At 43.9% G+C, this 11586-nt stretch overlaps 1 protein-coding gene and 1 long non-coding RNA gene across 2 annotated transcripts; both read left to right on the plus strand.

Moving 5' to 3' along the window:
- The first annotated feature begins 514 nt into the window (after positions 1 to 514).
- Positions 515 to 3636, plus strand: LOC110017251. The gene is made up of 3 exons (XR_002292587.2): positions 515 to 612; positions 2799 to 2847; positions 2952 to 3636. It is a non-coding gene; the product is annotated as an uncharacterized LOC110017251 (long non-coding RNA).
- Positions 3637 to 3785: 149 nt separating this feature from the next.
- On the plus strand, positions 3786 to 10656 carry LOC105356706. Its single transcript, XM_011489088.3, has 4 exons — positions 3786 to 4701; positions 5774 to 6333; positions 7470 to 7536; positions 7625 to 10656. Exons 1-4 carry the CDS (start codon positions 4119 to 4121, stop codon positions 9148 to 9150), a joined length of 2736 nt encoding a protein of 911 aa, XP_011487390.1. The 5' UTR covers positions 3786 to 4118; the 3' UTR covers positions 9151 to 10656.
- The last annotated feature ends 930 nt before the right edge of the window (positions 10657 to 11586 follow it).

Raw genomic sequence — 11586 nt, forward strand, 5'->3', positions numbered from 1 at the left:
ACTGCATTCCTGCCGAGAGCTGAACACTTTCACAACACTCCTGCCTGGGCAACAGCCCTCAACCCCCCCCACTTCAACTTCAGCACTGCTCCTTATCTCCAAACGGCTGCTGGAGAAGAACCGCAGACGAGACCGGCAGAGGATGAAGAAAAGAAGCGAAGGTCTGAATCAGCAGGAGGAGTGTGGCAGGTTCATGATTCTCCTGACAGCCGTGGTTCTGTGCGAAGATTCAGGTCCTTCAGACGGATTTGATGTCATCCATATTAAGTGTTTGATCAACAATGATTTAAATCGGCTGAATTGGTGAAACAAAAGTGGGCAGAGGAGCTAAGTAAAAACCTCCTGCTCTTATCTGAACCTGCTGACACTGAAAGCTGCTTGTTTGCATCTGTGCTCGAGGCAGCCAGGAAGTCCAAAACCCCAGACTTCTCTGTCTGAATCCTGAAAACAAACAGAATTCTGCCTAAAAAGTTCTGTCCAGCATTTTCCAGAAACAACATTTCTCTGTTTTTTTTGTTTCTCCATTGTCCTACTGAAGCTAAACCCCTTCATGACCCGACCTCACTCATTTGCCCAGTTCTTTTGAAAGTGACAAACCAAGGTGAAGATTGGGTAAGTCCTGCATGTGGGAGAGCTGCAGCGCCCTCTGTGTGTTCTCTGCTGTGCTGAACTCAGCCTTTAAAGGTGCCAAAAATAACACAAAATGATCAATAAATACAGTTATTCAGACTAAACCTATAATCCATCCAGACTTGAACAACAAAACATCAGAAAGGATCAATATGCAAAAAGGTTGTTTTATTAGTCTTTACTATTTAGAAAAATGGAATTATTTTAACTCAAAATCCACTGCTGTTTCAGGGAAACATTAAAGATTGATCTTCAGTGGGATAATATTACCCCAAAAATTGTACATTTATGCTTAAAAAAATCTTAATCCATGATTTAGTATCTTAAATGTTAAAAATCCTGACCAATCCGACAAAAGATGTCCATCAGAAAACTAATATCCATCTGCTGTAGATGTCTACCAGATGGCCACACACTTACTTGTAATCATTGGACATTTTTAGACATCTATTAAAGTACTATTTAAACATTTGCTAGACATAAAAACACTAAATTTTACATCCATCCGTCTTCAGAACCCACGGAATCCCTTTCAGAATCTCAGGGTTGCTGGAGCCTATCCCAGCTGCTGTTTGGGCAAAGGTGCGATAAACTCTGAGCAAGTCACCAGTCTGTTGCAGGGCAACACAATCTCCTTCACACACACTGACTTCTACTCCTAGGAGCAATTTAGAGACAGTAAGCTTGTTTTTTTTTGGACTGGGAGTAAACTGGAGGAAATTCACACATGCAGAAGGAGAACGTGTAAACTCCACACAAAACCTGGGCCTGCTTATTGTGAACTGAGGGCGCTGACCACTACACCACCGTGCAGCCTGTAATTACATAAATTAGCTTTATTTGTGTATTTGTTTACAGATGACCAGCAATCTGAAATCTACCAGGGGTTTAAAGGGCACAGAAGCTTTATGAAAACAACAGCCCAACTTCCTGTGTGAACAGAACATTAATTCAGAAGAAGCAACAACCTTACAAATTAAAGCATAACTTGGAACATTTTTAACACATAAATCCCCTAAAATGATGAATCGTTGGCTTGTTGACTGCGAGGACCGACTTGCTGCCAGTCTGAAAGGTGGCGTCTAACACACCTGTTAATGCACCTTCTAAATGATTCTTTATGTTGTTTAATTACCCAGTGGATCCCCAGTTCCATCTGGATGAAGTCCATCTGCTTCACCATCTGAACATGTAGTTGTAGAGTTAGATAAGCTAACTCTTCTGTTTATTTTATTTTAGCAATCAGCTATTGTATCTTATAACTGATTTCATGTTTTGTACAACTAGTGAAGCCAACCCAGACAACCATGTTGTAATAATGGGCTATATAAAAAAAAACTAAATTGAAACTGATTTGAAATGACAATTATCAATTTCATTTTCAAATCAGTTTCAGTCCAGGACATCCCTTGCCTACGCCCAAGTGGCCGGGATAGGCTCCGGCAACCCCGTGACCCCGAAAGGGAAAAACGGTCAAGAAGATGAATGAATGAATGAATGGATGAATTATCAATTTCAACTCAAACGGTTGGCACTTTGGTGAATTAAAAGGTATGCCACCCATATGTCACTACCAACGTGAACGTATCTTTATACTTCGGAGTGACTTATTCTGCGGAAAACACCGTAATTCAAATCATTTTAGTCTTATTTATTTAAATCTGCTTTAAGTCATTATTTTACTGTACCTGTAAAGTCACATTTTTGGACTTTAAACATTGTATAAAGATATTCATTTTCTTTTTAGGTAGTTTTCTGCGTCAGCAAATAAACAAAGTAAAACGTTTTGGTTCAATCCCTAAATACTCCAACCTTTGACTTTAGAGTGTGGGAAAATATTTCCCAGAAAGAGTCATGCATTCGAACATTTTATCATCAACCCTTGTGCTATCCAAGGCACTTTATCATTGGGAGTTGGGTCATCTAGACCCACTAGACAGTGCTTTGAACCTTTTTTCTTCAATGATTTGTGATCTTCACTGGTGTCCATGGATTACATGAAATCTTTCCACCTTTATCCACCTTTGTCATGGTAGGGAGAACATGTCAATGGAAGGGGGGGGGGGGGGTCATCTAAGACAGCACAAGGGTTAATATCATACAATGACATGTGGAGCAGTGTCATGTTGTGTCACCGCAGTGACTTCTGGTTCTTTTTCCTCCTTTAGTCATCTACAACAGGCATGAGCCTCAAATAACTTCATGCTGCTTTTGACTGTAAGTGAGGGTTCAAAACCCGGCTGTCTGGTGCCACATTCCTGACGTCTCCTGCAGCTCTCCCAGCAAAAGCTTGACCTCTGCTGGCTTTGTCCTCCAAACAGAGGCCGGTCTGTGCCGACATGCTGGTAGGACGATGCAGACGTCCAGCTGTCCCAACATATGGGATAAGAACTCATGGTTTCTGCAGGTCACGGGGTCACAGGAAAATCAACAAGGGGCAGGAGTGACGGCCCGTGATCGTCTGGAATGACCCGGAGAAGACGATTCTGTCCCGCAGCCGTCCTGGACTGAAGGATCGGATCGTTTTTGCAATTTCTCTTTCTTACTGCGTCTTTGAGCGAAAATGTCACCCCACCACACACACAATATCCCAACAAAATGTGCACACACCTAGTCCTCAATGAAAACGAATTTTTGAGCACACTGAATGACCCCCCCCCCCCTCCCCCAAGATACTGATGACATCACAGCGGGATCTTGTGTGAGATTCATTAAAGAATTAATAATTACACTGAACCAAAACACACAAGTTGGGGACGTCCAAAAGAAGTTTTCCCCTGTTTGCAGATTTTTTACAGGAATATTGTGAAAATGAATAACAGGAAAAACAATGATGTACAATATGAACATGTTAGAAATGTGAGTGTGGTTGACAGAAATTATCTGTTGCCAAGGAAATCCAAAAATGTACTTTTGCCGATTCTTCTGAAAATTACATAAACATGTTCGTCACCTCCAGGCAACCAAGAATTAAAATTGTTCCTATGGAGATAAAACCATCAGAAAAGTCGCCATTGTGAAGATAAAAATGTTATTTATGTGTCACGTGATTGTCTGACCATACAATGGTGCTAACAGCTTTATTTTTTACTTTGGACTGAAACAGAAAATGTTCTATTCAGACTTTTCTTTTTGGAGCTGCATTTTCTTGAGTTGAGTTCCAGAGCGCTAGGAGGGTAAAGGGTTAATTTGCGGCCATGGGGAAACCTGATGCTAATTAGGTCTGAGGAATGCCACATTGTGGTATAGTGGAGCTGCAGCCCTCAGAGTGTGTCAGACATGGAGAGAGCCAGCAGCCAGCAGCCCGCTCCGGATGCCTCTACTCCTCCATAGTCACAGCCGGGACTGTCTCAGACTCAGCGGACCAGGAGCGGAGGATGACCAAGTTTGGAGTCACAGGAGAACGTCTGTCTGGGGAGAGGAAGATTTAACTCCCTCATTTGGGACTCCCGACATTAATCTTTTGCAGACCCCAGAATAGATGCGAGATGTTTTCAGCAGCGTCTGCGCTGCTGCTCTTCTGCGCTGCAGCCGCAGAGATGTGCAGGGGCGCGCACTGCTACGACCCCAGACCGTGCACCGGGGCGCACTGCCCGGGCGCCAGATCCGTCAGACCACCGCGACAGTTCAGCCCCTCCACCAGGGGCAAAGCCGCACAGGCGGAGGGGGATCAGGCGCGCTCGGACCAGAGCTCCACGCGGACGCAAGTGGAAAGTTTCCCAGCGCTTCACGGGGGGCACGGAGACGGAGGCGCGCGGAGAAGGTGCGGCGACGCGGACTGCGCCCCCGCCACGACACAGTCCTTTAACGAGACCCGCCAGTGCCGAGGGATCGAGTGCAGGCTGCCGCAGAGCCTACGAGCAAAAGCGCTGGGAAGGTTTTGTGTTGGAGACGGATGTCCTGCTGCGCCGGAGGAGGAGAGCGTCCCCAGGACAGCAGGACAGCTCCCCCTAGTCCATGTGTCAGACAGAGCCGCGCAGTTCCTGGCAGATTTTCCAGACTTTGGACATTCATCACCGGAACTCGGCGGAGCGTCTCTGGGCGTCCAGCTCACGTGTGACATAAAACCAGGTCTGCATCTCATTTGTCCTACTTTATGCGCCATTTGGAGTATGAAAAAAAATATATTTGTATATCAGCATTTCAGCCCCTGAAAGCAGACAACGACTGCAGATTTGGCAACAAATGGAAACAAATGGCCTAAGCACTTACACACACGCACACGCGCACACAGAGCTGGCGTACATAATGTGCGAGCTGAGTAAACTGCAGACTGCTTTGATGTGACACCAAAGGCAGGGGCGTTTGGAGGGTTCAGGGTCAAGGCAAAGTGAGTTTAAAGGTTTTTTTGTTTAGTAATTTAACAGGAATTCCAGACTTAAGTCTTTACTTACAGCATAAACAGGTGTAACTTTAGAAAACCCCAGAAATAAAAGAAGTTGCCTATATATTGGACAGTATTTTAAGTCTTAGATTTTTCAGCCATTCCTTTCTTTTTTTATATAGCTACAGTCAGGACCATAAATATTTGGACAGAGACACATTCTTTCTAATTTATTTTCTGTACATTACCACAGTGAATTTGAAATAAAAAACTCAGATGCCATTGAAGTGCAGACTTTCAGATTTTATTCCATGAGTTGAACAAAAAGATTGCATAAAAATGTGAAAAACGAAAGCATTTTTTAAACACAATCCCTTCATTTCATGGGCTCATAAGTAATTGGACAAATGAAATAACTGAAACAAACTGGTCATTACTAATATTTGGTTGAAGGCCCTTTGTTGGCGATGACAGCCTGAAGTCTTGAACTCATGGACATCACCAGATGCTGGGTTTCAATTAGATTTTGGCGAAAAATAGCTTAATTATAATAGTTAAAAAAACAGATCAAAAGTTGATCGGAGTGGTTCTGTAAAGAACAGATAGATTTATAGTTTTTCTTTAAGTTTTTTTTGCTCCAGTGTGATCAGTAAATTGGGTTTAAATCTGAAGACTAAACCTAAGTCTGCAGCTCTGTCTTGTTGCAAAGCGTGAATGAAGCCCCATCAGTCATCTGGATCTGTCATCATGTTGTGGTGTCAGTGACATTTCATGGGCCGTCTTGTTTAACTGGGAAAATTCACCCGTACGTCCTCACAGGAGAGAATGAAGTCCCTTCAGAGGATGCCCTCATCTTGCACCTCCAGCTCTCCAAAGGTCAGGAGAAGCTGGTGGAAGCCCTGAGAGCCCAGCAGGTGATCATCCGTGACCTGCAGCAGAAGCTTGCTGACCAACAGGAGGCGCTGCTTTCCCAGCAGCGTCAGATCCTGGACCAGCAGCGGCTCATGTACGAGCAGATGGGCGCGGTCAAGTCCCAGTATGGCCTCCTCTCAGACACCTTCAAGCAGGTCTCCTTCCAGGGCCTGCAGGATGAGCTGCAGAGCTACTTCGAGAGCCACCTGGCGGGACTGCAGAGCCAGGCTCGCAGCCACCTTCGCAAATCCTACGTCATCCATAAGATGGATGCGGACTCCAAGGTGATGGATGCTGTTGGAGAAGCTCACCTTCCCCAGCCTCTGCTGGGCTGTGCCGGCCCGTGTGGATCAGAGGAGTTCTGCGACTTTCAGAGGAGCCCGCCTCAGTGTGAGAAGTGCACTTTGTGCCCACCGGGGTTCTTCCTCATCTCCCAGTGCTCTCCGACGGCAGACAGATTGTGTCAGGTATGAAACGTTCCAGCCCTGGTGTGCTTTTGTGGCAAACTAATGTGGGAAGATCTAAAACGAGCTCGTCGTGGACTTGATGTCTGATTTGAAGAAACTTTCCAGGAAAACTTGGATCATTCAGAGAAAAATCAACCAAATTCAATTTGTGGAATTCTTTCTTAGTTTCGTAAGGTTTAGTTTTTAAATTATTTAAAAAATAATGGCATCACAGCGGGAGAAACCGGCAAAAAAAATGACGGGGGCCAACAATCAAAAACGTATTTCATAATCCACTAAAGAAAACCAAAACACACAAGTCGGGGATATCCAAATGAAGTTTAAAAATTATTATGGGATGGCCACAGGATCTACAGCTTGGCGGCCATTTTTTGTGAAATTTATTTCAGTTTTTCTCATTTTTGCACAATGTGGAAAAAACCTTTTGATTGACTGATTTTTATGAAATTTTCAGACACACATCGTCAAGTGAAGTCTACCCAAGTTTGTTGACCTTTGACCTTGGAAAGAGGCTTCCATCTATATATATCAAAAGATAACCTTTAGAATTCCTTACAAATTTAAAATTCTAGGAATTTCGATCGATTGCCTCCTAACTCCTCGAGCATCATTCGGAAGCCACTTGGGAAAAAAAAAGAAGTTAATTTTAAAGTTTGTTGATTTTGAACAGCGTTAGCGCGGCGAGCTCGCAAAAATGGCGTTCCCCTGTTATGGGATTACTATGAATACATGAATCCTTTGTTCAAGCTGAACAAAACATATCAATATAATTGTATTAGAAATGTGGGCCTGGTTAACAAAAAACTTCAGTTGCCATGGAAATCCCAACATGCTTTTGCTGATTCTTCTAAATATGACACAGACCTGTTTGTTACGTTTGTAGACCAAAACATAAAATGATTGCTATGGAGATAAAAACCAACAAGTAAAGCCCCCATTTTTTAAAAAAGTTTTATTTTTGGTCTTCATAAATTTGTCACATCCAGCTCTGACCAGGGTGGTAGGGGCAGAATGGTAAAATGAGGGGCATGTAGCAGCCGCTCAGCCAGTGAGGTTGGGTCGATAGGGAGCAGCAAGGGCGGGGCCAGGTAGTGCCTAAGGGGCCACTCCTGGTTTTAATGATTTTTTAATTGCAGGACAGAGATGAATGCCTGGAACTGCCAAACATCTGTGGAGAGCGCGTGAAGTGCCTCAACACTCCTGGTGCGTTTGTGGATTTTCTCATTTGTGTCATAAATGCAGACAAACACCTTTTCCTGTCTCATGAATTGTGCCGTTCCTTGATCTTCAGGGGGATTCAGGTGTCTTGGAGTTACAGATAGTGAAGCTCTGCTGGGTTTCTGTGGTCGCGAGTACTTCTACAACCAGGAGCTGCAGGAGTGCCAGGCCTGCTCTGACTGTGATGGAGAGCCCGTCGCTGCTCCCTGCACAGCCGTCAGTGATTCGGTGTGCGGCCATCTGTCCGGGAGCCTTCTGTCCCAGTCCTGGTCAGGGAATGTGGCAGGTCCTTCTGCCGGGACATCTGGAACCCACATCTTCTCTGGCCTACAGCTGAACATACGAGGGAAGGAGCGGAGCGATCTTCTGTCCAACGAGGCGGGGCTGGTGACCTTCCTGCAGCACGGTCTTGTGTGGTTGGATCACAATTTTGCAATAAAGCACAACTGCAGGAACTTCCTTCAGGCAGGGATGAGGATCAATGGGAGCCAGGCAGAGGAGGGTCAGGATCTCAGCGGCATTCGGATCGAACAGCCGGATGGGAAGTACTTCCAAGGGATAAGCGTCAGCACGGGGGTGGAGGTGGAGCCCAACCAGACCCTCACACTGCTGCTGAAGAGTCCAAGCCAACACTGCAATCAGAGCAAGGACCTTCACGTCTTTGACGTCAGCGCTCCATCTTTGAGTGTGCTCTGGTTGTCTCACGACACCGGCGCCGTGGCCATGACAGCTCAGATGTCTCTGCTGGCGCACTACCAGACCAGCTACCGCCCGACGTTCAGCATGACCTCTGTGTCTGACCCCTACGTGATCAGCCTGACCCATGACGGCAGAGCCGTCCGATTCACAGAAAGCGGAGTAGTGAAGTTTGTCCTCCAGCAGGCGCTCTACTCGATGGGTCACACCTGCGTTCGAGAGGGTTTCTCGCTCATCGCCTACACCTCCCAGAACGGAACGGGCCAAGAAGTGATGCGGGCTTTCAAGACGGGCGTGAACTACAGAGACACCTCCATCACGCTGTCCGGCGCCGTCAGCGTGGAGAGCAGAGACACGCTCAGCTTTGAGATCACTTCCCCGTCTCAGTGCAACATCCGTTACTTTGGAGACAGCACCGGCATCAGCATGCTGAGCCTCATCTGGATTCCCTCAGCGGTGGCGTCAGCCTTGACAGCCACGGTGTCTAGAACCGGTCTTCCTTCAGGCGCCGTCAGGAATAAGCCGCTGCTCTTCCAGCAGATCAGCCCCGACACTCCCCAGGTCCACCTGGCCCACACGGGCCAGCCAGGAAGCCAGAAGAACTTCATATTCCAGGAGAGAGGGACAGCGAATGTTGCCCTGAACCTCAAGCTGATCCATTCGTGTAATATCATTAAGCTGACGTTGCATCAGACTGGGGGGCAGCAGTCGGGACCCGTGGCTCAGCAGGTCTCCGGATCCAAGCCTGAAGGGAGCGAGTGGGCCAGTGTTGGACTCAGAGCTTCCCTTCAGGTCCAGAACGGGACGGCTCTTTACGTTACTCTGGACTGCATTCGAGGACGGGTCAACCACATATCACATAAAGGCGGCACCAACGTCTCCATCCTTTGGGTTGCTTTGTGATCCAACACAACAGAACTGTTCCGCACATTTTAACCTACTATGCAAACTTTAATGTTCCATTAGATGAAAAACTGATGCACAGATCACACATTCTATTTTTAACGTGTGCTACATTTCCTGTTTGGACCTGCATCCTTGTACGTGGAATGAACTCCAAGTACTACTTGTACTTCAGGTACTTCAGCTGGTTGAGTAGTGACCAAGTGATCTGTGAATGTGTGGATTTTTGCCATCTTAAATATGAATGAGTTATTTAAAAAAACCCTTTGTTCATTCCTTGCAGGTATTTAGCATTAATTAAATGTGAAATGATTTTTTATTGTGACATTAGAACTCAAAAGGAGTAGTTTGGACATTTTAGAAAAACACTTTTCCTTTTTTAGATGAAGGTTAGTAAGCTGCATGAGTAAAAGTAATTACACTATAAACGCCATGTTGCCAAAACTACAAAATATCCTTAAAAACTTTGAATAGAAATCCTATTTTATTACTGCATCTAAATAAATAAATTTACATATTTTGATTCCCACAAACAATAGAAAATAAGGTTTAACAGTGTATGCGTGACCGATGGCATTTGTTGCAATCTATACATTCATCACAAGATGTACTTATCTTGACTGTAATTTAACATAAAGGCCTTTACAGCAGTGGTAGCAGACCGGTAGGCACAGGTCCATAAGACGGTCAGTACCCGAAGAAATAAAAAAAACCTTGACCTATGTTTTTTCTTTTTTAATTTAACTGATTCTGAAGGAAGTTTTATTTTGAAAAACAACTGGATTCTCCACCACATCCAATTCATTCTTGATGCATGTCAAGTCGCTCTGTCACGTGTCTAGAATCCATGCGCTCCTTTCTGAAAGTGTCTATGCTGAGGATAAAGTTGAATCCCCCAAGCTACAAAAGTAAAAAAAAAAAGTTTATTTTGGCAGAAAAGATTATAACAGGAAACGGAAGAAGAGCTTTTGACTTCAAAATAAAAGAAAGCTTCATTTAACAGACCAAAACCAGGAGTCTTTCCTCATAATTTGGATTTATTCTTACAGTTATTCCCACAGATCAGAATAATAATGCAGAATATTCAGCAACCGGTTGTCTAATGTTACAAGGATGCTTCTAATAAAGTTGCTGAAATGGTGGATTCGTGCTTATTTTTTTTTTATATTTAGGAAATGCCTGTTTGACTTGCTCAATGTGAAGTTTTCATGACCCATTAATGTTGTGCGTTAGCCTCTATGGTATGATAATTTAAGCAAAGATCCATAATGCCGACATTTTACTCTGTTCTTGGTTTTCTTGTGAAAAGCTGGCCTTGCAAATCCTTTCTAATTGCCTCTGAGTGCGTTTTGTCCTCTAAACAATTAAGCATAATGAAGAGTTTGAAAGAGTTGGCAGCAGCTGAAATTCTTCAGCCTCACATCAATGCTCTTAGTGTTTTTGGTGCTGCTGCTTTATTTTTTGCCTTAAAACCAAATAAAATGCTTTTATTTTGTCGAAAAAAAAGGAACTGCAATCATGAAGCTTTTTTGGCAGAGCTCAACTTAACATCCTGAACAAGCAACCCTGATACTAAAAGTTAATCTACAGCACATCTGCATCATACTTTTGGTGTTACGAAACAGATTTGATTATCTATTTCTTAAATGGTTATAAACAAACTTTGCCAAGATGCAACACAGCCCAGTGATATAGATTTGACATCAAACACATCTATCTTGCCCATCAATGGAACAACCTTTGCCTAAAGCAAAACATATACGTTTGTAATAAAAATGTTATAAATATACCTGAAAGTAAATTCATTCCACTGCAGAGGTGCCAAAATTGTACAAAAATCCTCCAAGTTTGGATTTTCCAAACTATTGGTCATAAGCAGAAGGAAATTATTCTTCCATCCATTACCTCCAGGATAACTGTTCTTTGCTGCTTGCAGGAAACAAACGGTTTTGCATCTGGTGTCTGAATTGGAAACAGGTGTTTCAGTGGAGCATGACTCTACAAGTGGATGAAAAAAACCTTAGAGCTTGATGAGTTTCTGAGACGGACAGAGAAAAGAAACAGGAAGTACATAAAGCCAAAAATAAAGTATGTTTTCATTTAAATAATACAACCTTTATTTGGTTTGATTTTTATTAGTTTAAGCTTTCTGTCCTGGTAAGTTCTTCTACTTAACAAAATCTATTTGTTTACATAAAACTCGAATACACCTCGAAATCTTCATCCAACCACAACTGTTCAACCTGACTGATACTTTAAAAGAGGGTACTGACTGTGATCCTTTGAATGCTTCAGTACTAGCCTCAATTACAGTAGCTTGGATCGTATAAAGTTTAGCCACGGTCTTCAGACATTTGGTTGGTCGCATCCCCCATGTTGTCCTGTAGAGGGTGCTCTGTCACTACGGGGTCCAGAGAACCTTCCTAAAGGTCGTCC

The sequence above is a fragment of the Oryzias latipes genome, chromosome 20 (assembly GCF_002234675.1).
Source record: "Oryzias latipes chromosome 20, ASM223467v1".
In the NCBI taxonomy this organism is placed as follows: Eukaryota; Metazoa; Chordata; class Actinopteri; order Beloniformes; family Adrianichthyidae; genus Oryzias; species Oryzias latipes.

What these genes read in the sequence shown, in the direction of transcription:
- LOC105356706 (XM_011489088.3), top strand. Translation starts at nt 4,119, where the DNA reads ATGTTTTCAGCAGCGTCTGCGCTGCTGCTCTTCTGCGCTGCAGCCGCA. An exon ending in CGGCAGACAGATTGTGTCAG is followed by an intron (nt 6,334 to 7,469) that starts GTATGAAACGTT and finishes TTTTAATTGCAG; the next exon opens with GACAGAGATGAATGCCTGGA. An exon ending in GAAGTGCCTCAACACTCCTG is followed by an intron (nt 7,537 to 7,624) that starts GTGCGTTTGTGG and finishes CTTGATCTTCAG; the next exon opens with GGGGATTCAGGTGTCTTGGA.